The 24,413-nt window shown below is 41.0% G+C and overlaps 1 protein-coding gene across 1 annotated transcript; it reads left to right on the forward strand.

Moving 5' to 3' along the window:
• The first annotated feature begins 1,270 nt into the window (after positions 1–1,270).
• isoc1 (isochorismatase domain containing 1) lies at positions 1,271–24,016 on the forward strand. Its single transcript, XM_069928063.1, has 5 exons — positions 1,271–1,651; positions 12,854–12,973; positions 13,824–14,027; positions 19,691–19,807; positions 23,502–24,016. The coding sequence occupies exons 1-5, from the start codon at positions 1,409–1,411 to the stop codon at positions 23,646–23,648; spliced, it is 831 nt and encodes a 276-aa protein (XP_069784164.1). The 5' UTR covers positions 1,271–1,408; the 3' UTR covers positions 23,649–24,016.
• The last annotated feature ends 397 nt before the right edge of the window (positions 24,017–24,413 follow it).

Below are 24,413 nucleotides of genomic sequence, written 5' to 3' on the forward strand. Positions count from 1 at the left end.
ATACAGCCAGCAGTACTTCGGAAATCTCAGTGCCAAATAAAACCGCCCGAGTGGCTGGACCATTGAACTGTATGGACTACAAGACCCATGCCGATGGACATTGCTCCGCATCACCCCACCAGACTTAATTCAAAAAACGGAAGGGTGAATGTGGTGGAATATGGTACTGCGGGCATGTCTGGGTATTGTGGTGATACACCTCTAGCCTACTGCAGGGTGCAACCTGTGTACCTGCAGAAGAGCACATGGCAACACCTGGCCAGCTGTCAATCAGCCAACCTAAATGGACCAAGTCCCACATGGTCGGCTGCCAATCACCCTTCAGGATATAAGCTAGGTCAGGCCCCTCGAGGTCAGTCTCAGAGCTTGCACAGCACTCTCACAGCCAGCTCTGTGGAAGTTTATGTAGAATAAAGCCTGTTGAACAGACTTTATGTTTTGTGTCTGCTTTCTGCTCAATAGCACATCACAGGTATATTCTCACAGGCCTGGGCAGGCTGGCCCACCTTCTGTACCTGTAGCCCCTCCTCATAAGATCCCCTAATAAAGGCCGAGAGCCTTAGTCTCCTACCTTACATCTGCATTGGATGTGAGCCAGCAGCATGTAGAGGCACGTCTGGGTCTTTTGATCAATAAAGCCTTCAACTTTTGCTTCGTGTCGGCGAGTGGTCATTAATTGCACTACGCACACAAAATATTGGAGGAAGTGAGCCAGTCAGGCAGCATCCATGGAAGTAAAAACACATGCAGCAGTTCAAACAGTGTACTTCACATAGCAAAGATCAAGATGCACGACCATTGTTTTGGGCGTTAGCCCTTCATCAAGGTACAAACAAAATTAGGCAGTTGCCTGAAAAGAAAGGTAAGTGAAAAGCTTGCATTTCTCTAAATGTTCTCGTTCTTTTCTTGATACCCCAAAGAAATTTACAGCCATTTGTGTGATTTTTGAATTTGTGAAGTAGAAAACACAAACATATTTTTGATCCATTTTTTCTCAGACATTAATGAAGAGCTCAAGCCCGAAACGTTGGTTATGTATCTTTTTCTTGGCTACTTCAAGTCCACTGAGTTCCCGAGCATTGTGCATTTACTCCAATCACTACGATTCTTTTTTACTTCGAGCCACATTTTGACCCTTCCATGTCCCAACCATCCAGCAATTTGGAGGTTTGCATCAATTATACCCACATCCACCCTCCACCGTCAGCTCCTGCCACACACATCTCGTGAAAGGGCGGGATCTGGTGACGTATCCCAGCGGAGGGTGGCGATTGGTAGATTTGAGCCGGGGGGCGGGGCTGCGTGGACGGACGGCCTCTCGTGTGGTGCGGCGACACGCCGTGCCCGGTGCTAGAGGCGGAGGGGTGGAAGTTGACGGGGAGTGAATGTTCGAGCAGCCCAGCTGAGGATGGCGGAGGTGCCGGTGCTGTTCCGCTTCTCGTCGTTCTGCCGGCCCTGCTCCGTGCCGGCCGGCTCGGGCCACGAGGTGCTGATCCAGAAGTTCCTGGCGCTGTACGGCGGCCTGATCGGCGTGCACCGAAAGTTCGTCATCCAGCAGTATTCGGTGGAGTGGGGCGAGTACATCGACTTGCCAAAAGGGTTTACCGTCCACGAGAGGTGCAAACTCCGGCTGGTGTCCTTGCAGGTGCCGGTGAGTATCAGTGCATTGACCTCCCCCACATGGTCGGTCCTGCGCCCACACTGTGGTCCGGGCTACGAAGACCGGCTGCAATGAAAGCTCCTGGTTTCTGGAGTGCGAGCCGTGTTGGATTCGGGTTTGGTGCCCTGGGAAATCTGTCTGCATTATGTACAATCGCAAGCATCAACTGGTTGCAACTGCAGCCTCTGCGATATGCAAAGCGACGCATTTGTCCCCTTCCTCCTAGATTCAACTTGCGAAAGTAAAGCTGATCAAGAAAAAAAAATATCTATTAGGATGACCATTCGTTATCTCGTTCACATAGCATATTAGCACTGAAAGCAACCTGGCTTTCTCTTCTACCCCCCCCCCCCCCCCATCAAATGTTGGTTGATTGTCAGTTTGTTAAACAAAGTCATCATCCATCTGGTGAGCTGATTCTAAATATGATTGGGTACTGCGCTGAACATTGTCTGGTCACCATGGTCAGCAATTTTGCAATTAAAATATAATGCACTTGTGAAATATTTATTTTAGGGAACGTCCATCCTTCTAGACTTGATGAGAAAATTGCAACTGAGTGCCCTATAACTCGTCTCCATTTCACAGGCTGATCCTGATGTGATAGATTCACACATCCATTTTCTAATCCAGTTGCATGGATACAGATGGTCAAGCGTTGAATCAAATACATGCAAAACATTTAAAATTACACAAAACATGCCGCTTGTTTACTCATTCTCTTGAAAATAACCTGCATATGGGAATTATAGTAGAGACATGAGGGATTGCAGATGCTGGAATCTGGAGCAAAAAAAAACCCAGCATCTATGGAGGAAAATTGACTTTACATTGCAAAATAAATGCTGTTCACAATAAATCAAAAAATATGAATATAGTCTAAGGTATCTTCACATTCGTACTGCCATTGTACAGTGCACAAAGGAAAACTGTGCAAAGTCTTGCAACATTCTTAACATCATGCTTTTATACATTCTGTTAGTGTACTTTGCAGTTTTATTTCTTCCCCCTCCCCCTGTTGTCTGAGGGGCTTCCCTGCAAATCCCTTAATGCCTGGTAGCAGAAGGATCCTCAACGGGGTGGGAAACAGGTAGCTTCTCCATCAAGTGTGAATGAAGAGAAGCAGAATTGCATGCATTCTCCTGTCTTATTTGTGTTCTGAATAGAGCCCTTGGCTCAATTCATCAGGAAAAACCAGGGCATAAGAGGAGAGACCTTGCCAGACAGTAGCGATCAAATTCACCCTGTGCGTGGATGATGTCACTGCCTTCAGGTCAGACAAGTGATAAAGTCTGCTGTCTGATCAGCATCTGTGGCCAGTTTGAGTTAACTGGAAGAAGTGTGAATCAATGTTCTTCAGTAACTGCTTGACTTATCCACCATCTCCTTCAAGGTTTGCTCCGACTAACTGAAAGCTGGGCTTCTGGTTTGGAGGGGCCGAAGCATGCAAGAAAATTTGATCTGTGTGGATAGTAAAGCTCTGTCAGAAATTGAGACTGTGGGAGTAGTTCTCTCTCTACAACAGATGAATGTAGTGATCTGGTGCAAGGTGCTCTCAGTACTGAGAAACTTGTTACAGGTATGTAACAATAATACCATGTGCCTCCTCTCTGGCTGTCACCTAGTTCATCTGGAGATCCAGAATGGAATGGATCTTGTGGGTGGCTGTGCACAAGTCACTTGATAATGGATCAAGGGTGTACCCAAATGTGACAATCACCTTGATATTCACCTTTGTGTGTGGCTGCATCAGGCTGTGCATGAAACCAAGATACAAGGACACCAAATGTTGCTATGTACATGGAGAAATGTGGATTGTGTCATTTCTGATCATAACCCTGCTTCAGGATTGAGAAAGGAGAGGGAAGACTGGCAGTATTAAAGAGGGGAGAGGTGTCAGTGGTAATAGATGGACCAAGGATGACAGACAGGTGGGGTGGAGATGGAGACAGCAATAGGTGGAAGCTGACATAAGAGTGTGTGTTTTTTTGGGGGGGGGGGGGAAATTAGGTGGAGCCAGGAGGGGGGACAGGAGTGTGAAGGTGGAGATGGTTGCTGAAGGAAGGAGATGGGAGAAGCAATGTAAGGGAGGGATGGTGATTTGCTAGGAACACTGATCGATAATGCTTTGTTCAACCTTCACAAAATGAATTCAAGAATAAAAATGCTAGATTGGATTATTGGTGATTTTTGTGACTGATGTTCAGTTAGAGCAAGGTGATGACTTCCAGTTGAGTCGATGCATTTCACAATGAAAAATGGATTTAACTTGGTAAATATTCACTGTTAGTTGAAGGATTGAAGAATCCAGTTTAATATTCCAGTTTGGAGTGGTTTACACTGCCAAAATTGGAAGATACAGTTTAGCTATAATGTGTTGCCTCAGTGGTCAAATCAATTTTAATATATATTTTAATATTTCATTGGCAAATTTGTAATACTAGTACAGTTTTTCTTTGGCTTGGCTTTGCGGACGAAGATTTATGGAGGGGGTAAATGTCCACGTCAGCTGCAGGCTCGTTTGTGGCTGACAAGTCCGATGCGGGACAGGCAGACACGGTTGCAGCGGTTGCAGGGGAAAATTGGTTGGTTGGGGTTGGGTGTTGGGTTTTTCCTCCTTTGCCTTTTGTCAGTGAGGTGTGCTCTGCGGTCTTCTTCAAAGGAGGTTGCTGCCCGCCGAACTGTGAGGCGCCAAGATGCACGGTTTGAGGCGATATCAGCCCACTGGCGGTGGTCAATGTGGCAGGCACCAAGAGATTTCTTTAGGCAGTCCTTGTACCTTTTCTTTGGTGCACCTCTGTCACGGTGGCCAGTGGAGAGCTCGCCATATAACACGATCTTGGGAAGGCGATGGTCCTCCATTCTGGAGACGTGACCCACCCAGCGCAGCTGGATCTTCAGCAGCATGGACTCGATGCTGTCGACCTCTGCCATCTCGAGTACTTCGACGTTAGGGATGAAAGCGCTCCAATGAATGTTGAGGATGGAGTGGAGACAACGCTGGTGGAAGTGTTCTAGGAGCAGTAGGTGATGCCGTTAGAGGACCCATGATTCGAAGCCGAACAGGAGTGTGGGTATGACAATGGCTCTGTATACGCTTATCTTTGTGAGGTTTTTCAGTTGGTTGTTTTTCCAGACTCTTTTGTGTAGTCTTCCAAAGGCGCTATTTGCCTTGGCAAGTCTGTTGTCTATCTCGTTGTCGATCCTTGCATCTGATGAAATGGTGCAGCCGAGATAGGTAAACTGGTTGACCGTTTTGAGTTTTGTGTGCCCGATGGAGATGTGGGGGGGCTGGTAGTCATGGTGGGGAGCTGGCTGATGGAGGACCTCAGTTTTCTTCAGGCTGACTTCCAGGCCAAACATTTTGGCAGTTTCCGCAAAACAGGACGTCAAGCGCTGAAGAGCTGGCTCTGAATGGGCAACTAAAGCGGCATCGTTTGCAAAGAGTAGTTCACGGACAAGTTTCTCTTGTGTCTTGGTGTGAGCTTGCAGGCGCCTCAGATTGAAGAGACTGCCATCCGTGCGGTACCGGATGTAAACAGCGTCTTCATTGTTGAGGTCTTTCATGGCTTGGTTCAACTGCACGAAAACCAACAAGGTCGGGTCAGATACAGCAATGAGCTCTCTGAACCCTTCTCCATTAACAATGGTGTGAAGCAAGGTTGTGTTCTCGCACCAACTAGTACAGTAATGCGTCACTAAACATCCATGACATGTTCTGTGAAATAGGGCGTTATGTGATTTGGAAGTTTTGCGAATACCTTATATACTTAGTTACACATGGAATATTATAATGTACCTGTATTGACTAAATCATACACTTTAAATTTAAATGTACTGAAACAGGCCAATTCGGCCCTACAAGTCCGTGCCGCTTAATTTACACCCCATTAACCTACACCCCAGTACGTTTTTGAATGGTGGGTGGAAACCAAAGTCCCCAGAGAAAACGCATGCAGACATGGGGAGAATGTACAAACTCCTTACAGACAGCATGGGATTCAAACCCAGGTCCAGTCCTGATCGTTGGCACTGTAAAGGCACAGCTCTAACCACTACACCAACTTGGCCGCCAAGATACTGTACACATACGGTACTGTATTTCAGCTAATGTAGCTGCAAATGTAATAAATTGGTTAAGAAGGTTAATACTGTATACATAATAAAATATACTCTACTGTATACATAGGCTAATATGTGATCTGTTCTTGTCACTCTTGGAGCTTGCAGGGCTAATGTAGTGTTTGGTGAGTCTGGAGGCTGTTGCTGGTAGAGTTCTGCACTGTACAAGATACAGAACTTGCACTAAACTAAACTTTTTCACTTTTTAAATATTGTTATACGGTAAACATTTGTAAGTAGGGAAAGTTCACACTAAAATAATGTTAGAAAATATATAAGCCAGTAACAGAGGTGTTTATTACGACTTTCAAGACATACGTATTATAGGCTATATATGTACATTATACACCTGGCAGCACAATCGCTTTGTATATAAGAGACATGAGATAAATTTGTTGCATGCGGGAAACTTTTACATTCACTATGTCTAGTTATGTCCGCCGCATCCCATTCTCTGATCGGGATTTCTGAACTCTCATAACTTTATGGGACCACAGACGTATATGTGGTTGGGCGTTGCCTGAACAGGTGTTATATGGTGCATGGCTGTACTGTGAATGACTTAGTTGAGTTTTCTCAATGTTTATAATTAAATGTGTGATATTGTTATGGAGAAAATATCAATGATTTGAATGGACATTTGTGAAAAATGATTTTTTTTAACGTTGGAAGATGATTTTCATTATCTTTCAATTCTGACATTGGTTAAAGTTCTATCAGAATGGAAGAAAGTTCTTGAAAATTTAATTGGTTCACTAAAGAGGAAATCTGCCACAGGGTTTCAATTGATAGGGGAGCGTGAAATGAGAAGTAAATCAGACACATACAAAAAGTGAATTTGAAAGTATGGAGCTGGATTTGTAGCGAGGAATTAATGTATAAAAACTAAGAATAGGAAGCTTGCCCTGATTTTCCAAGACCATAGCTGATTATCTGCCTTAATTACTTTTTTTTTTGCCCTAACTCCATGTGCCTTGATTATTCTAACATACAACTGTTCATTATGTTCAGTTTTGCGCCTGTAAAGCCCTCTGGTGTATAAAATTCCTAAGATTTACCACTGTTTGCATAAAGAAGTGTCTCCTCATTGCAGTCATAAATGTGATCCCCGGTTTTAAACTTTGTGTCTATTCTCTTAAAATTGGTGGGGGGAGAAAAAATCATACATTACAATGAGATTATTTGTCATTCTCTGAAATCTAAAGAGACTCAGCATACTTAATCTTCAATCCTGTTGTAAACCTAGCATCCTGGTAAAATAGTGCCATGCTAACCACCACCCCCTCCCCCCCCCCCCCCACCAAGAAAGTTGGCTGAACAAAGTGACCTCTTGAGTGTGAATTACATAATTTCTGACATTGGATTTAAATTCAGGAGAAACCTTTGCATTCAGGGGCCGTTCTCAATCTGTGCCAATAGCGACATAGAACACAAGGAAGGGAAGAACATTATGTTAACTGACATTTTTAAAGATTGGTGTATTTGCAATTAAGTAAACAAAAATGCCACATCACAATGTTGTAAGTTAAAAGAGAGTGAAATAATGCTATCATTTTGAATATGTAAATGAAGAAATTACAATCCATATGCAATTAATTTTAGGATCAGAAAGGCTGCAAAACAGTAATTATGACCATTTAAAAATCTATTTGCTTTTCATTTAAAAAAAAAGGCATAATATTTTGAGAAAGTTTAACCAAAATAACAAATTTTAGCCTTCTCTTTGATTTCTGGAGATTATTAGGCTGGCTCAGGCTGGGAAAACCGCTGCAGAGAAGTAATTACCATAAATATTCGAGTATAATGCAAAAAAAAATTCCCCTTTTTCCCTAAAAATAGGGGGGGATCACATTATACTCTAGAGTAAAATTTAATTTTTTTTGTGCAGGTGAGCAGTAGACAGCAGTGTGACTCGGGCAGGCGAGCGGCAGTGCAACTCGAGCGGCAGCACCACTCAGGCCGGCGAACAGCAATGTGACTCAGGAGGGCAAGTGGTAGACGGTAGCGTGACTTAGGCGGCCAAGGGGAAGGGGGTTGTAAGAGATGACATCGCGAATCGGGCAGGGGAGGGGAGGGGGTCGTGAGAAATGGCAGCGCGACTCAGGCAGGGGAGGGGGGTCGTATTATACACGGGGTTAACATTTTCCCTTTTAAAAAATGGGGGGGGTCGCATTATACACAAATATTTAGCAGCTTCAGGATTACTGTGTTTAAACCATGTAAAGTGTGAAAATATTGGTTTTATAACAGAACAATAACAAATTTTGACATTTCACTGTCCATATAACTGCAAAATCTCAGCCAATAGTGCCCAAGTAAATAGGATGAAAGATGATTTTATGCCTCTGTGGTGCACAATATCATACTTGCCAGTGTTGTTAATATTTTAAATGACTTTCAACGTTCTGGTGTCTGTCTCTTGGTCTTGTTGGCTGCTCGCAGCACCATTTTTGTTGGGTGAATTCCTCCTAGCTCACTGTCCAAATGGGTACTTGTGTCCCTTAAAAATTCCAGCTATACACATGAGAAGACCTGCTGTGGTTCAACAATTCAATGTGAGATCCATGAGCATCTTTGGAGGTAGATATGTGCTTGCCTGATGATGATTTTATTATGAGAATATACGACATGCTGTGACTTGCCTAAATTATTATCTGCAGAGAATTGGAAGTTAATTAACTTTGCTGTGTGCGAAGACTGAGCATTCATAATACAATGATCCAAGTGGAAATGTAACCTGAACATAATGAATCTTCCTCAGCCACTCAAATTGATTACAAGCACTGGCAGTACATAATGAAGGCTTATTCATAATTAAACAGTAGCAGTAAGAAATCACAGAATATATTCTAGAAGATTCTTTTGATATTTATCACTTATTTGTAAATTTCAGATTATTGTGGATTTTTTTCAACTAATTCATTAAAAGTTTTAGTGGTCTTAAGATTTCACTTAGTATAATATTTAGTTGTTTGTAAGTTGTTTAAAATTAATTGTTGAATGATTATTTTGGATTATATTTGTTAATGCTTTTGCAGCCACAAATAAATTGTGCTCCAAGCAAGTAAATCTTTTACTCTAATTTGTTTACCAATACAGATGATTATACCTTTTTTTTGTTGGTCATCTTTCTCACCAGATATTTTCCCATGTGAAAATTTCATCAACTGTGGCATTTCTTTTCAATAAATATGAATAATGTGAATGAGTTCCCCACTGTATGTCCTACCTTGCACCTGACGATAAGTTAAGCTCCAATAAAATTAGAATCCTCAGCTACTTGTTTCAGTTTAATTATCAGCCATGCTGTTTCAAAGCCCAGTGATATGATTATTGGTTTGTTTAATTGTTTCCTGGAATTATTTGTGTACAATTCACCTTTACGAACTTATTAAAAACAGAGTAATAAATATATGCAAGAAGTACTTTTAATGTTCCTACTAAGTGCAAATGGTGGAAAATGTTTGGTATTTTAAATAATGCCAAAAAAAAATGGATGAGTGAAGAAGTTGCATACTATTCCAGACCATGCTCTGCATAGGGTCAACTCACCAAGCAAACAAACTGTTTGTAAATAATAAAGAAAAAAAGAATGTTAAATCTGAGTCATGTCAAAAAAGGTAGTATACAAGTGCTTCCAAGATAGTACAACAGAAGTTTTGGTGCTTAATTATTGTTTCTGTTGAGGTTTTTCAGTTGGTTGTTTTTCCATACTCTTTTGTGTAGTCTTCCAAAGGCGCTATTTGCCTTGGCGAGTCTGTTGTCTATCTCGTTGTCGATCCTTGCATCTGATGAAATGGTGCAGCCGAGATAGGTAAACTGGTTGACCGTTTTGAGTTTTGTGTGCCCGATGGAGATGTGGGGGGGCTGGTAGTCATGGTGGGGAGCTGGCTGATGGAGGACCTCAGTTTTCTTCAGGCTGACTTCCAGGCCAAACATTTTGGCAGTTTCCACAAAGCAGGATGTCAAGCGCTGAAGAGCTGGCTTTGAATGGGCAACTAAAGCGGCATCGTCTGCAAAGAGTAGTTCACGGACAAGTTTCTCTTGTGTCTTGGTGTGAGCTTGCAGGCGCCTCAGATTGAAGAGACTGCCATCCGTGCGGTACCGGATGTAAACAGCGTCTTCATTGTTGGGGTCTTTCATGGCTTGGTTCAGCATCATGCTGAAGAAGATTGAAAAGAGGGTTGGTGTGAGAACACAGCCTTGCTTCACGCCATTGTTAATGGAGAAGGGTTCAGAGAGCTCATTGCTGTATCTGAAAATTTTGTTGAAAATTTATCTGAAAACCTTGTTGGTTTTCGTGCAGTTGGATAATCATGTTGAGGAACTTTGGGGGACATCCGATGCGCTCTAGTATTTGCCAAAGCCCTTTCCTGCTCACGGTGTCGTATACAGAGCCGTTGTCATACCCACACTCCTGTTCGGCTCTGAATCATGGGTCCTCTACCGGCATCACCTACGGCTCCTAGAACGCTTCCACCAGCGTTGTCTCCGCTCCATCCTCAACATCCATTGGAGCGCTTTCATCCCTAACGTCGAAGTACTCGAGATGGCAGAGGTCGACAGCATCGAGTCCACGCTGCTGAAGATCTAGCTGCGCTGGGTGGGTCACGTCTCCAGAATGGAGGACCATCGCCTTCCCAAGATCGTGTTATATGGCGAGCTCTCCACTGGCCACCGTGACAGAGGTGCACCAAAGAAAAGGTACAAGGACTGCCTAAAGAAATCTCTTGGTGCCTGCCACATTGACCACCGCCAGTGGGCTGATATCGCCTCAAACCATGCATCTTGGCGCCTCACAGTTTGGCCGGCAGCAACCTCCTTTGAAGAAGACCGCAGAGCCCACCTCACTGACAAAAGGCAAAGGAGGAAAAACCCAACACCCAACCCCAACCCATCAATTTTCCCCTGCAGCCGCTACAACCGTGTCTGCCTGTCCCGCATCGGACTTGTCAGCCACAAACGAGCCTGCAGCTGACGTGGACTTTTACCCCCTCCATAAATCTTCGTCCGCGAAGCCAAGCCAAAGAGATTGTTTCTGTTAATATTGCATTTTCATGGCACTGAGAAAGGGCTCTGTGAGGTTTTTTCCTTTCTCATCAAGAGGAGCCCCGCACGTTTCAGTGAATTAAATGATTTTTCCAGTGGGGGCCTCAGCAGAAAGGACGAAAGTTTGTGCATCAGCAGTAAACAAAGATTTTTTCAAAAAATCTTACAAATGATTACCAAGTGTCTTTAATCTAAGTCACCAATATATCCAATAGAAAATTTGGAAGAGACCTCAAACAAAATAGTTAGAACCATTAAAGCAAATAGTATGCATGAATGTACTGAATAAGCATATGAAGGTTGGGGAAGAGGATAAGTGTGGAATAGAGGATTAGGTTAGTAGATTTCAATGAGGAACAATGGGAGGAGACTCGAGTGGTCCAGTGTGTCATGTATGCAATAATAACCTCTGACTCAATGTCCAATAGGATATCAGAATGTGCTAATCTCATAAAGTTCCCTTGGAAGCAGAAGAGAGGGGAGGCTGTCAACCAGTATCAGGAGAAAAATGTGCTGTTTGGCTCGAAAGATTATCTAGCAAGTAATGTTACAAGAGCATTGTATTAAGTGAGTTTGCAAATTAGTTTTAAATGAGTGAAGAAAGCACTGTATCAGAACTGAATTTGATGAAATCAAAACTATATTTATTGTTAGAAACACCCTGAATATCTATGAAGGGGAAAGTTGTAAATGCTGATACTATACTTTTAAGCAAGCTACTTTCATTTATTAGCAGTTAAAAATGTCCTTTGAGAAGGATGCTTCTGAAGCTCAACTAAGCTTGCCTATTTGTAATATTTCCTTGAAAAGTCTTGAATTTTCTTAGATGATTCTCCTGCAAAATCCTTTGGAGCTTGTTAACAAGTTCATTAGCACATTAAAGATGCAAGAAGATGTGCTGCTATTCTGAAATTTATTTGGAATCCATTACCCAAAATATTTGGTTTGCACATACACAGTGGAACCCCAATTTAATGCAAATCCGGATAGATATAGCGCGATGAGCCATTGGACCTTTTACTTTGCTCTTTCCGGAATGTAATTTTTTTTTACAATGGAATGCACCGTTAGAAACGAAAATCTTTTTTCGATGTAAGATGAGGTTCAAGCACTTGACACGATCAAGAATAAAAGTCAAACCCAAGTTGCTTGAGACCTCGGCGTACCTGAATCAACACTTTGTGGCTGGAAATCTCAGGAAGATAAATTGCGCGTGTCGCTTTGTAACATTGAGAAAGAGGTGGGGTGGGACTAAAGGCCAAAGGCAAGAAGACAGCCAAAGATGTAAGCCTCTGACTCCCTGTATGAGTGGTTCATTCAAGTATGCTCAGAAAGCCTTTCATTTTCCAGGCATATTCTCAAAGCAAAAGAGAGAAGTTTGGTCAGCTGATCAACAGAGATACGTCACAGTTCAAAACTAACAATGGATGGCTAGACCGGTTTATACACCGTCACAGAATTTCTCAAGTGTTACTGTCTGGTAAAATTTGCTCAGCCGATAGTGCTGCACCAGCAAATACTCGGCAGAAATAAAAACTCTCTTAGAAGAAGGTGGGTATATCAAAGAACATGTACAACTGTGATGAAACAGGCCTCATCTACAATATGACACGCAGCCAATGACATGCAGCGTTCAAACAATGAACACTATCAATTTTTAAAATGATGACTGTAAGAAACAAAAAAGATGATTGCAAATACAGGTATTGTACATGTATTCTTGATTTTTTTTGTTTGTTTTGAAGACACTTTTTTTGTGAACTCCAATTTAGCATGACCCCTCTTTTTATCACAGTGCAATTATTTTTTTAACCCAAACTATTGCGTCATAACTGGGTTCCACTGTACCTTGAGCTCCTGAATCATTCACTGCCCTGGAATTAAGTGGAAGAATGTTATCATTACTGCCCTATAGTAAGTGAGCTCTTCCCCCAACTGCCTTTTTGCATGCCAAGTACTTGTCTCGAATACAGAGAGAAATGGCGAATGGTGACATGATTCTTTTTCTATTTGTTTTACCAGATGACTTCACTTGGAAACCTTGTTGCTGCAAGCACTGTTTTTTTCTGTTGTGATATGCAGGAAAGATTCAGGCCTGCAATCAAGTATTTTGGGGATATCATAAGTGTGGGGCAAAGGCTGGTGAGTTTACATTTTTTATTATTATTAATAATTCTGTTATTGGGTCTGGTCTTCTGCATGTCAATATAATGACAAAAATGTTTTGGTACACTGGGTCCCAGTCAGCCATCAAATCTGTCCTTATTGGCCTACAACTGCTCCCATGTTTTAATTGAAGCATTTGTATTGTCCATTGTATGACCTTGCCCCTCCCCTCTCACTTTGAACTTTTACCGCCCTGTAACATTCTGTGATATGCACTTTCAACGTTGGTTGAAATCAAATTGTTAAACCTAGTAAACCTTCTTTCTATCTTATCATCTTTCATGTAGTTAGGTGTTCAAATCAAATTGTTAACCCACCCCTTCAGCTAACAAGGTCGCAGATCTTGTTTCTTCCTCAAATCTTTACTTCCTTACAATGCTTCTGAATGCCTAAGTATTTTTGATTTTTTTTTGCATCATCTCCATGTATGGTCCATTTTGCTTGTTGTCACTCCCACCATGCCTTGGAACATTTTGCTGCTTTAGAGGTACAAGAAGACAAGTTATTGCTACTCTGAGATTTATTTGTCAATTTTGGGTGTTGAAAATAGCTTTTTATTGTCATTTTCCTTCATACAGGATTAGATAAACTTAAATGAAAACAAAACCGTGCGTGTTCTTCCTTGGTATTTCTGAGTAGTTGTTTAATGATGATTCCACCGTGGGTGATTTTTCTTTCTATAATGTTTCTTATGATGCTCTATTGTTTTATATTGTTCAAATATTATTGAAAATAATTATATTCTATGTATAGGGTTAGAACTAATGTTGAGAAGAATGTTTTGGTATACTGTGTTTATGCAATATTATTCTGAATACATTTCCAGCTCCAGGGTGCCTACATTTTAGGAATTCCTGTTATTGTCACTGAACAATATCCAAAAGGCCTTGGAAGTACTGTATCAGAAATTGATGTGACATCAGCCAAGTTGGTCGTGCCCAAAACTAAATTTTCCATGGTTGTGCCAGAGGTTGAAGCAGCTCTCGATGAAATCCCAGGCATTCAAAGTGTTGTGTTATTTGGAGTGGAGGTATGTAAATATCTTGCTTTACTGTTATTTTACCTTGTCATATTTTCTGTATGTGAATTCTTAAATGATTGAGATGTTTTCTTTCATGACAATTGCCTTCTCCTTAAGATGAACACTTAACTCTGTAGTTTGGTCTGCATGACATTGGATCTCAAAAGCTGTGGTTCTGAAACTACAGATGACTAATGTATCTGCAAGGCTCTGGCTATTGCTGGTTAGAGAAATTATCAGATATAATGATTTCATCTGGCCATGACAGTGCATCAAAACGTCAGGCATGTGACTGCAGGAATTTTACAATAATTTGCTCGCTACTAACAAAATAATTAGCCTGGAATTACATTTTTAATGGAAGTGCTGAATAAACTAAGGGTACAACTACATTGCTTCTTCATTCTTCTGTTTTTGCCCAAGAATTGGAAAATGATGGTCAGATCTGCTACATTTCATCTTTTTTTTTAGCTTAGGCTCACTTTCATCCGAGCCTGCCGATTTAGCCACTTGGGACATTGCACTACCAAAGAATGCTAGAGCATAGAAATAGGGCCCTTCTGTGCTGAATCTTCTTTTGGCCTAGCCCCACTGACCTACACCCAGTCCATAACCCTCCATACGTCTCCCATCAATGTACCTGTCCAAATTTATTCGTAAATGTTAAAATTGAGCCCGCATTCACCACCTCAGCTAGCAGCTCGTTCCACACTCCCACCATTCTCTGTGTGAAGAAATTCCCCCTAAACCTTTCCCCTTTCACTCTTAACCCATGTCCTCTGTATCTCACATACTCAGTGGAAAAAGTTTATCTATATTTACTCTGTCTATTCCCCACTTAAATACCTCTATCAAATATCCCCTCATTCTTGTACACTCCATGGAATAAAGTCCTAACCTGTTTAACCTTTCCCCGTAACTCAGTTCCTGAAGTCTGGGTAACATCCTAGTAAACCTTCTTTCTATCTTATTGATATCTTTCTTTCGTGTAGTTAGGTTTTCAAAACTGCACACAATATTCCAAAATTGGCCTCACAATTTTACCATAACATTCCAGCTCCTATACACAATACTTTGATTTATGAAGGTCAATATACCAAAAGCTCTCTTTATCACCCTTTCCATCTGTGATGCTACTTTCAGGGAATTATGTACAGGTGCTCCTCAACTTACGATGGGGATGAGTTCTGACAAACCCATCGTAAATCAAAAAAATCACAAGTAAATAAAAATACAGGCATACCTTATATAACACTTGACAGCGCTATATCAGTCCCCACACTGATCCCACTGCCTCTTTCTTCCCGATATTGCTGTATCAGTAACTAAACTAATTCTGTTGCCTCGCTCTCTCCCTAGTTGAATACCTAGTTGGTTCCTCTATAGATTGGTTTGGAAAACTTCCCTGAAAACATTGGACAAACTCTAAGCCTTCCAGCTGTTTTCACTCTCCTTCTGAGTTGTTATGTTTACTTTGTTCAGTTTTTACATTTTTTATTTAACAAAAGCATTGGCATTTCCATATTTTATGAAGAGTCATGAATATTGTTTCCATCCCTTGTGTAGGTTTACCTTTTAGATTTTAATAGCCCATACTGTTAGTGTAATTATAAAACATCGTTGAATTTTATTTTTTTGTTATGTGATGTTAACTCACAATTCACAATTTTTGTGTGATGGAGAGATATTTACCCATCATCCACAGCAGCGCCAAATTATTATGCTCGTAACTACAGTGTTGCAACAATTTATTCTTGGGGTTAGAATAATTTTTGTGCTGTACTTGCTGAGATCACCATTAGACCAAAGCTGTGAAACACCAGATGTCTGTAGATGTTGTGATTGTAGTAAAAAATACAAAAATGCTAGAGGGACTCGGCTGGTTTCCTAATGTCCATAGGAGTAAAGATGTTTAACCAACTTTTTGTGCCAAATGTTTGGATCAAAGTTGTTTTCTTTGTCTTTTTCTGCTGCACAGATATCTTTAAGCTTGTTTAATGCATGCATGTCTGTTGCTTCAATGTCCAATTTGTATCTCTTTCAATACAATTTATTTGGGAATGCCAATAATTTTTTTTTTTTTTGCAAAAATCCACTGCGTTCGCGCTCTCCCCTGAGAAAAAAGAATTTTTTATTTTAAAAAAAACAAAAAGAATTAGGGTTAGGGTTAGACTTTCAACTAACCTGCCATACAATGAAATCAGTGATCATGTTAATCAATATTTTACTTTGATTAGCTTTGTGCACTGATTTCCTCTTTTATCCTTCTTTTATCAATAACCTTTACCACAAAGATAGCAATTCACGTCCAGTTGAAAGGCAGAAATGTCAAAGGCAAAGTTTTTTGCAGATTTGGATTTCATAGCATAACCCAATGGTTATTTGTTTGTATTGTCTCGTTTTATAAAAATAATGTTTGTTTTTGCCATTTCATTGACTTCCAGAATATTACTGGGATTCAAACTCGAGTTTAAGGTCAGACAACATCACTTAATGCTACTGTCTCTTAACTCCAGCTATCCAGTCTTGATCCTGACGACAAGTACTGCCTGTGCAGAATTTCTCCCCGGGATGTGTGGGTCTCCTCTGGGAGCTCTGAATACCTCAAAGTTATCCCCTTTGGTAGGTTAAATAGCAAAAAATAAGGCAAAAGTCATGTGTGAGGAAAAACAAGTTGCAGGGTTACAATGAACTGAGGAAAAGAGAAATAGGAATGCATTCAATTACCCAATGGGCTGAATGGCCTTTAACTATGCCATTATATGCTAAGATCAGACAGTAAAGAAATAAAGTACTCCTAGCATCTCATTGACTCCAAGCTGAGAATCACTTCCCCACTCCCAGGCTCCTGTCAGCTCAGTTGTCATTGAAATAATCATACATGCTTTCCCAGCCAGATTTCAAATTTATTATCAAAGCACACACATGACATCACAAAACCTTGAGATTCTTTTTCCTGCAGGCAAGCAGAATTACCACTTACTGGTGGTATAAAAGAACTGTACTCAATATACACATGTAAACAAATAAAGAAATGTAAACAAACTGCAATACAGAGGGGGAAAAAAAGTGTAAGAGTCTCTGATTGAGCCAGGCCTCTCCTCTTGCATCCTTTCTTTGACTGTAGCTAATGTTGTTTTGATATTCAAATGCTGCTTGATCAAAATTCTATTCTTCACTGATCAGTATTGACTCCCTTTCTCCCAAATACAAAAATATATTTCTCATTGCCCCATAAAATCCTTCAAGTACTTGCTAATCCTTAAACATCACTTCCAAAATGTCTGCCACCTGATGAACTCTGGTCTTTTGTACCACCATCTACCAGGTATTCATTCCCACCCTCTTAATGCACTCTGAACATACCACTTCATTGCACTGCCCACTTTATCCCAATGTTCATTGTATTTTGAAAACCACTAGTTGAATTGCTTTGAGAAATTTTTCTAATCTCACTGATTCTATATTACAGATTTTTTTTATTGGAGATAAAATTTGTTGATTGGAGTTTTCAAGGGAGTGAACCCTGAGCTATAAATGAGCACAGCACTTTTATGGCTAAGGAAATACAGTAATAACTGCCAGAAGAGGGCGTGCAAAATCATTAAGGACCCCTTCCACCCTGCACACCGCATTTTTCAGTTGCTCCTGTCAGGGAAAGGATACAGGAGTACCGCTGTACCCCACTTTGTGAAACTAGAGTGTTCCTACGGAACTTTTCATAAGCTGAAATGGCGTGAAGCGATTACCATTGATTTCTATGGGAAACATTTTTTGTGTTCCCAAACCCAAAAAATAACCCATAAGATCACACCAAACAACACATAAAACTAAAATGTAGTAAAACTAACATGTAGTAAATAGGAATGATGTAAATACACAGCTTATATAAAGTAGAAATAATGTATGTATAGTGTAGTTTCACTTACCAGAATCGGGAAGACTGAGTTTTGACCACCCTGCTGGCTGCCCAGTGACAGCTTGGGCTGAAATAGCCTGTTACTGTGCTATATGTCTAAATTTAAAAAAAAAAAATGAATTTCACCGGCCACTTTTTCGTAAGCAAAATACCTTGGGTAAAAACAAATTTTCATAATTCGAATATTTGTATCGGAGCCAGCACCACAGTATGAGGAGCAGCTTCTTCTCACAGACAATGAGGATGCTGAACGACCAAAGGAACTGCTCACACTCCACAACTGAAGCTCTCATTTGTACAAAGCAAAATTTATTAATGTGGATAAAATACTTGTCCTGCCTATGTATAGTTTGAATGTGTGTTATGTCTGGTTGTGTGTTTGCAAGTTTTGCAAAGCGAACTGGAGAACGCTATTTCATCAGGTTGTACTTGTACAATCAGATGAAAATAAGCTTGATTTGAAAATTAATGGTAAGGATGGGAGCATTTACAAGACGTGTAATTGTCAATTTTTTTCCTTCGTGTGCTCTGAGGCATCTCAAATTCTGCTCCATAATATACCTGCAGTAGGTAGTTTGGAACTCGTACCTTTTGAAGGGAAACTATATTTTATTTCTGAGTTTATCCATATCTGGTTTAAGTAAAGATTATGACACCTAAAGATAGCAACACTACTACAGTAGGTTTCTAATTATTTGAAAACCATTTAACTGAAAATCTCAGTTATCTGACTTTTTTTTCGATGGCAACATAATGTCACAAGTTGAAAAAAAAAATTCACCTGACATGTTCATGGGACTCTGACGACTGTTAGCGCCACTTGGTAACATCAGTGAGCGACTGGAGGAAGTCAGTGGGTCAGGCAGCGCATGGGAGATTATCCTTGTTTCAGGTAACTCCCTTCCCCCTCTCTCCATTTGATCTTTACCTTCCACTGTACTTGGTTCTCCACTGTCCCCAGAGTCAATGTCAGAAAAAATCTAATTCAGGGCATAAGGGTAAATGGGGTGGGGAGATGCTGATTTTTTTTTTTTCTTTTGGCGGCATCGAGCCTGGAGTGTGGCGGTGGAAGCATTGGACTGTGGGGGTATTGATGTGGCTGCGGCTGGGGGTGTGGTTAGGGGGGGATGGTGCCAGTGGCAACATTGGACCAGAGGCGTCGGTCCGAGGATGGGGTGGGATGGTGTTGGCATGAGTGGGGATCTCTGGCTCCCAGGCAGGATCAGCGACGGCAGTGTGGAGGTGTCTGGGATTGAAGCAGGTACCTCAGGCTTCCGGGCAGGTTTGGTGGTGGGAAGGAGTTGGGGATCAGCAACGGCAGCAGGGGTGGGGACCTCAAACTCCCTGGCCGGATCGGCGATGGTGGTGGGGAGGTGTCTGGCATCGGAACAGGGACCTCTGTCTCCCAAGCAAGTTCGGCCACGGCTGATACAAGTATTCTGCTAAATGCTACTGGGCTGCTTAAAGCTGTTTCTCAGTTATCCAGAAAATGCAGTTAACTGATACACGTCCAGTCCCAAGTGTTTCGGATAATTGGAAACATACTGTAGTTTCATGATCACTTGGGAACCAGATTGAAATAGTTAAATGCATATACTTGATGAGCCCTTTAAACTATTCTGGATTTAATTTTTGTTTTATCTTCAAACACAAATAGAAGTCACTACTAATTGTTCCCAGCTAATATGTACTTAAAAATTTGACGTGGACCATTGCTTAACAAAAAAAACAATTCATTTTTCTTTTTGGATAGACTCATGTCTGCATACAACAGACTGCTCTGGATCTGATTGGAAGAGGCCTTGAGGTGCATATTGTAGCTGATGCAACTTCTTCAAGAAGTATGATGGACAGAATGTTTGCTTTGGAGGTAAGAGTTTAATTTCAAATCATTATGAAAATAATCTAAGCAGTTATTATTTAGATTATTAAATCAATAAAAGTTGGTTTTAGCAGCAATGCCAAAGACTCAGTAGGAAGTGTTGATTGCATGAATATAATGCCAGCACAAGTATCTTGTAATTTATCCTAATCATAGCTCAATTAGGCAGACTCAGAAATTCTGACCATTGAAACAGCATATTTACAGCCCAAATTAAAGTGACACTGTTAACTTTCTGACAAGAATTTGTGCCGTGGACAGTGCATGATGAGGCTATTTAACAGTGACCATCAGTTCTGGCTGACAGCTCTCAACGCTAGTTATGCAATTATTTGATTCCATCACTTTTTTGTGAGAAGATGATCTAATTACCCAACAACCTCACATTTTTGAGTCTTAGTCTAATGATCTTGTTAGGTTGGGGATGGAGGGTGCGTTCTTCATCTTTCATTTTCCTTTTCCTATTTATGGTTTTATTTTATCTATCAACACAACACGTGAAATGGGTATGAATGCCATTCATGCTCCCATTTTATTCAACATGGTTATCCAACTGCACGAAAACCAACAAGGTCGGGTCAGATACAGCAATGAGCTTCTCCATTAACAATGGCGTGAAACAAGGCTGCGTCCTCGCACCAACCCTCTTTTCAATCTTCTCCAGCATGATGCTGAACCAAGCCATGAAAGACCTCAACAATGAAGACGCTGTTTACATCCGGTACCGCACGGATGGCAGTCTCTTCAATCTGAGGTGCCTGCAAGCTCACACCAAGACACAAGAGCAACTTGTCCGTGAACTACACTTTGCAGATGATGCCGCTTTAGTTGCCCATTCAGAGCCAGCTCTTTGGCTCTTGACGTCCTCTTTTGCGGAAACTGCCAAAATGTTTGGCCTGGAAGTCAGCCTGAAGAAAACGGAGGTCCTCCATCAGCCAGCTCCCCACCATGACTACCAGCCCCTCCACATCTCCATCGGGAACACACAAAAACTTGCTGGAATGAATTCCTGGTGATGATGAATAAATAAGGGATACGTTATCATTGACGACTGGATGTATCGTTCCTGTTTGACAAATTTGCTTCCTATTGAATCTTTGTGGAAAATACACGTTAGAAAGATTCTGTTGAAACAAAGAAATGAGCATTTGGGAAAGACCAGCGTGAGTAAACATGGTACTTTGTTTTCTTCTGCCATTGCTCTATATTCCTCCTGGCACATTCCTATGTGCTATTTCTTTCCCTCTATTATAACAAATGAAGCCATTGATCAGAGTTTTCTGGTGCCCTGCATGCAAATGATCATGGAGAGACGAGATCCAGCAAACCCCCCTAGCAGGCCTGACAATGCAGTTTTTGTTGCTTGCCTAAAGGAAGGATGTGATTACACTGGAGAGCCTGCAAAAGTAATTTGCTTGTATGTTGCTTGATGTGAAGCATTTGGGTGGTAAAGTCTCTGCCTCACAGCACCAATGAACCAGGTTTAAACCTATCCTTCCATGGAGTTTGCATGTTTTCTGTGACTGCATGGATTTTAACTGAGCTCTTACTTTTCTCTCCCACCCTCTCATCCACCTGCCAAATATCACCATAGTATGTGGGTTAATAGTTTGCTTATTTGTCACATTATACCTAGTCCAGTGAGAAGAGTTTTTCTGTGAACAGTCAACAGGTTAGCTCTAGCATTCATGCAACTATATAAATATCAAATATTTATTGCACAATTTACAATGTTGAGTTACACTGGAAAAATATATGATAATTAGTATCAAAGCAAGGGCAATAGGAAACTACTGTTATGACATTTATTAGTCTGAAGTCTACGGGGAAGAAACTGTCTTTAAGCTTATTGGTGCTTGCTTTCACACTCTTTCTTCTCCTTCCTTCCATCAAGAAGAAGGCATCTACAGGGTGTGGTGAGTCCTTCAGTGTATTAGCTGCCTTTCTAAGGTAATGGGAAATGCAGATAGTGTTTGTTGAGGGGACAGAAGTTTGTGGGATTTTCTAAGCTGTATTCACTACCTTCTGCAGCCTTTTCTGATCTTGAGCAGAGCAGCTCCCATATCAGTCTGTGATGCATCCAGCAAGTATGCTTGTAATGGTGCACTTTTGAAGTGGTTGAGGGATAAAGGGGACATGTCAAACTTCCTGATTCTCCTAAGAAAGGAGAGGCTTTCTTGACCGTTATGTCAACGTACTTGTCCTAGGTCAGATTGTTGATGTTTGTTCCTGAGAACTAGAAGCTGTATACTCTTTGCTCTCGACTAGGGTGTGGTCTCTGCTCCATTCCCTGAAGTTGATGATCATTTCTTTTCTCTCTCTATGTCAATAAGATAGAGAGGTTGTTATCTTGGCATCATGACGCCGCACCTTCAATCTCTTTCCTATATTTCATCTTATCATTATTTGATTTTTGGTCCTCTACTGTGGTGGTGTTAGCAAATTTAAAGAGTTGGAATACTATTTAGCTACACTATTGTGTGTGTAATGATGTTGTGTGTCATGGAGCAGATGTTGTTAACCATCTTCACTGATTGTGGTTTATTAAACTGAACAGCACAGAAGGGAGTGCTGAGGCCCTGATCTTTAAGTTCAGAAATGAGTTTGCTGAGGAATTTTTTGAAGGCAGACCTATATTCCAGAAACTCGTCTAGCAAAAGTGTCCGAGTGTTCCAGGGCTACTTAGAGAGCCAAGGAGATGGCATCTGCCTTGATCTGTTGGATAGTTGGCAAATTGCCATGGGCCAAGGGGCCAATAGACTGAAGTGCTGTCCAGACTTCAGTAGCATGGGTGTACCAGTGTTTGCTTCAATTTATTTGAGTCGGTTCTCAGCTGGCTCCCTCTTCAAAGCGAGCATAGAATATATTTGGCTCATTGAGCAATATTACTCCATTGCATGCCATAGAATATATTTGGCTCATTGAGCAGTATTACTCCATTGCATGCTGCGCTGCCCAGCTTTACTTAGTGATAGGATGGATACCTGCCATAGTTGCCCTGTGTCTATTATGTTCTGCTGGGATTCAGGCTTGTTCCAATTCTGTCTCTTAGCTTCCTTTGTGACTTTGCAGGAAATCGGACTTGGATTTCTTGCAGAGAGCCAGGCCACCTGACTTAAATGTCTCTAACCTGGCCTTCACCAGCAAGCTGACTTTAGGATATATTCATGATTTTAGTGTTTGTGATATTTATTTATAGATACAGGAATTTACAGTGGCCTTTCTAACCCATGAGTCTGCTAGCCAAATACATCCATTTGACCAATTAACCTATTAACTTCAAGTCTTTGGAACATTAGGGGGGGTGGGGATGGAGAACTGGAACATCCAGAGACAACTCACGAGGATGCGGGGCAAATGTACAAATTCCTTAGTGTTGTAATAACGTTGCACTAACCACTCTAACTGCTGCCCTGTCTAATGACTGCTGCTGGAAAACATGTAGCCCCAAATTTTGAACATGAACAGGATAAGACATGGTTTTGAAACACTGAAGCCAAAACAGTTCAAGAGAATGGTAGGGATATATCAATTGATTTTCCCAACTGCAAGTCATGACCTTCAGGAGAGGAGAACATTGATTGTGGGGAAGGGGATCATAAATATGGTTGATTTGTTTGCAGCATTATTGCAACTGAATGGTATTTGAAGTTTTGATGTTATCTTTTATTTCTTTTCAAAGCGTCTAGCCCATACAGGGATTATAGTTACTACCAGTGAAGCTGTACTTCTGCAACTAATTGGTGATAAGGAGCATCCTTATTTCAAGGAAATTCAAAACCTCATCAAGGCAAGTGCACCAGAGTCTGGGCTTTTATCAAAGATCTAAACAAGTAAAGACATCCAAAAAAGCATCTGGCGAAGGATTCATCTGAAAAACTGGAGTCACATTTTGTTTTGGCGTACAAGGACGTCAGGCATAAGTGCTTATAATTCTGCGGGTAACAATATAACCTTTTTATAGTCACACTTATCTATCTAATATTGTGGGCTTTGAATATTATTGATATTGTGTATCATAAAATGGTGTTTCATGAAGGTTTGCAGGTGCTTATTTAAGCAGGGATAAATTAATTGCATAAAGATGGAGTAAATTATCATAATTTTTGATTAATTGTATACTTTGTAAATGCATCTACATTTTGTTCTGTTGAGTCATTTTGTAAACTAGTGCAAACTATTAAATTGCTTCAAGTATGCAGTGTGTTTATTGGGTGTCTTTGATTGGGGAGGTCATACTTGTAGTAAATATTATCCTTTAGTTAAAGATGTTTGGCACAAATTGGAGTGAAATTCAATGACTGGTATGTAAAAGAGACTGGCCTGCCAGAACAAATTAAATCTGCTGGCATTAAAATTTATCTAAAGTGTTAAATGGCGTGAAAGAATACTCTTCCACTTCTATCATGCTTGTGTGATTGAATAATAATCCACCCAAACTCTTGATGTTGGCATTTTGTGTCTAACATCAAATATCTCAGAACATAGAACAATACAGCACAGTACAGGTATCTTGGAATACTATCGTCAGTTCTGGTCACATCCTTCCTATAATCTGGAAGCTATGGAGAGGGTCCAGAGGAGATTTACTAAG

The sequence above is a fragment of the Narcine bancroftii genome, chromosome 1, assembly GCF_036971445.1.
Source record: "Narcine bancroftii isolate sNarBan1 chromosome 1, sNarBan1.hap1, whole genome shotgun sequence".
Lineage (NCBI taxonomy): Eukaryota > Metazoa > Chordata > Chondrichthyes > Torpediniformes > Narcinidae > Narcine > Narcine bancroftii.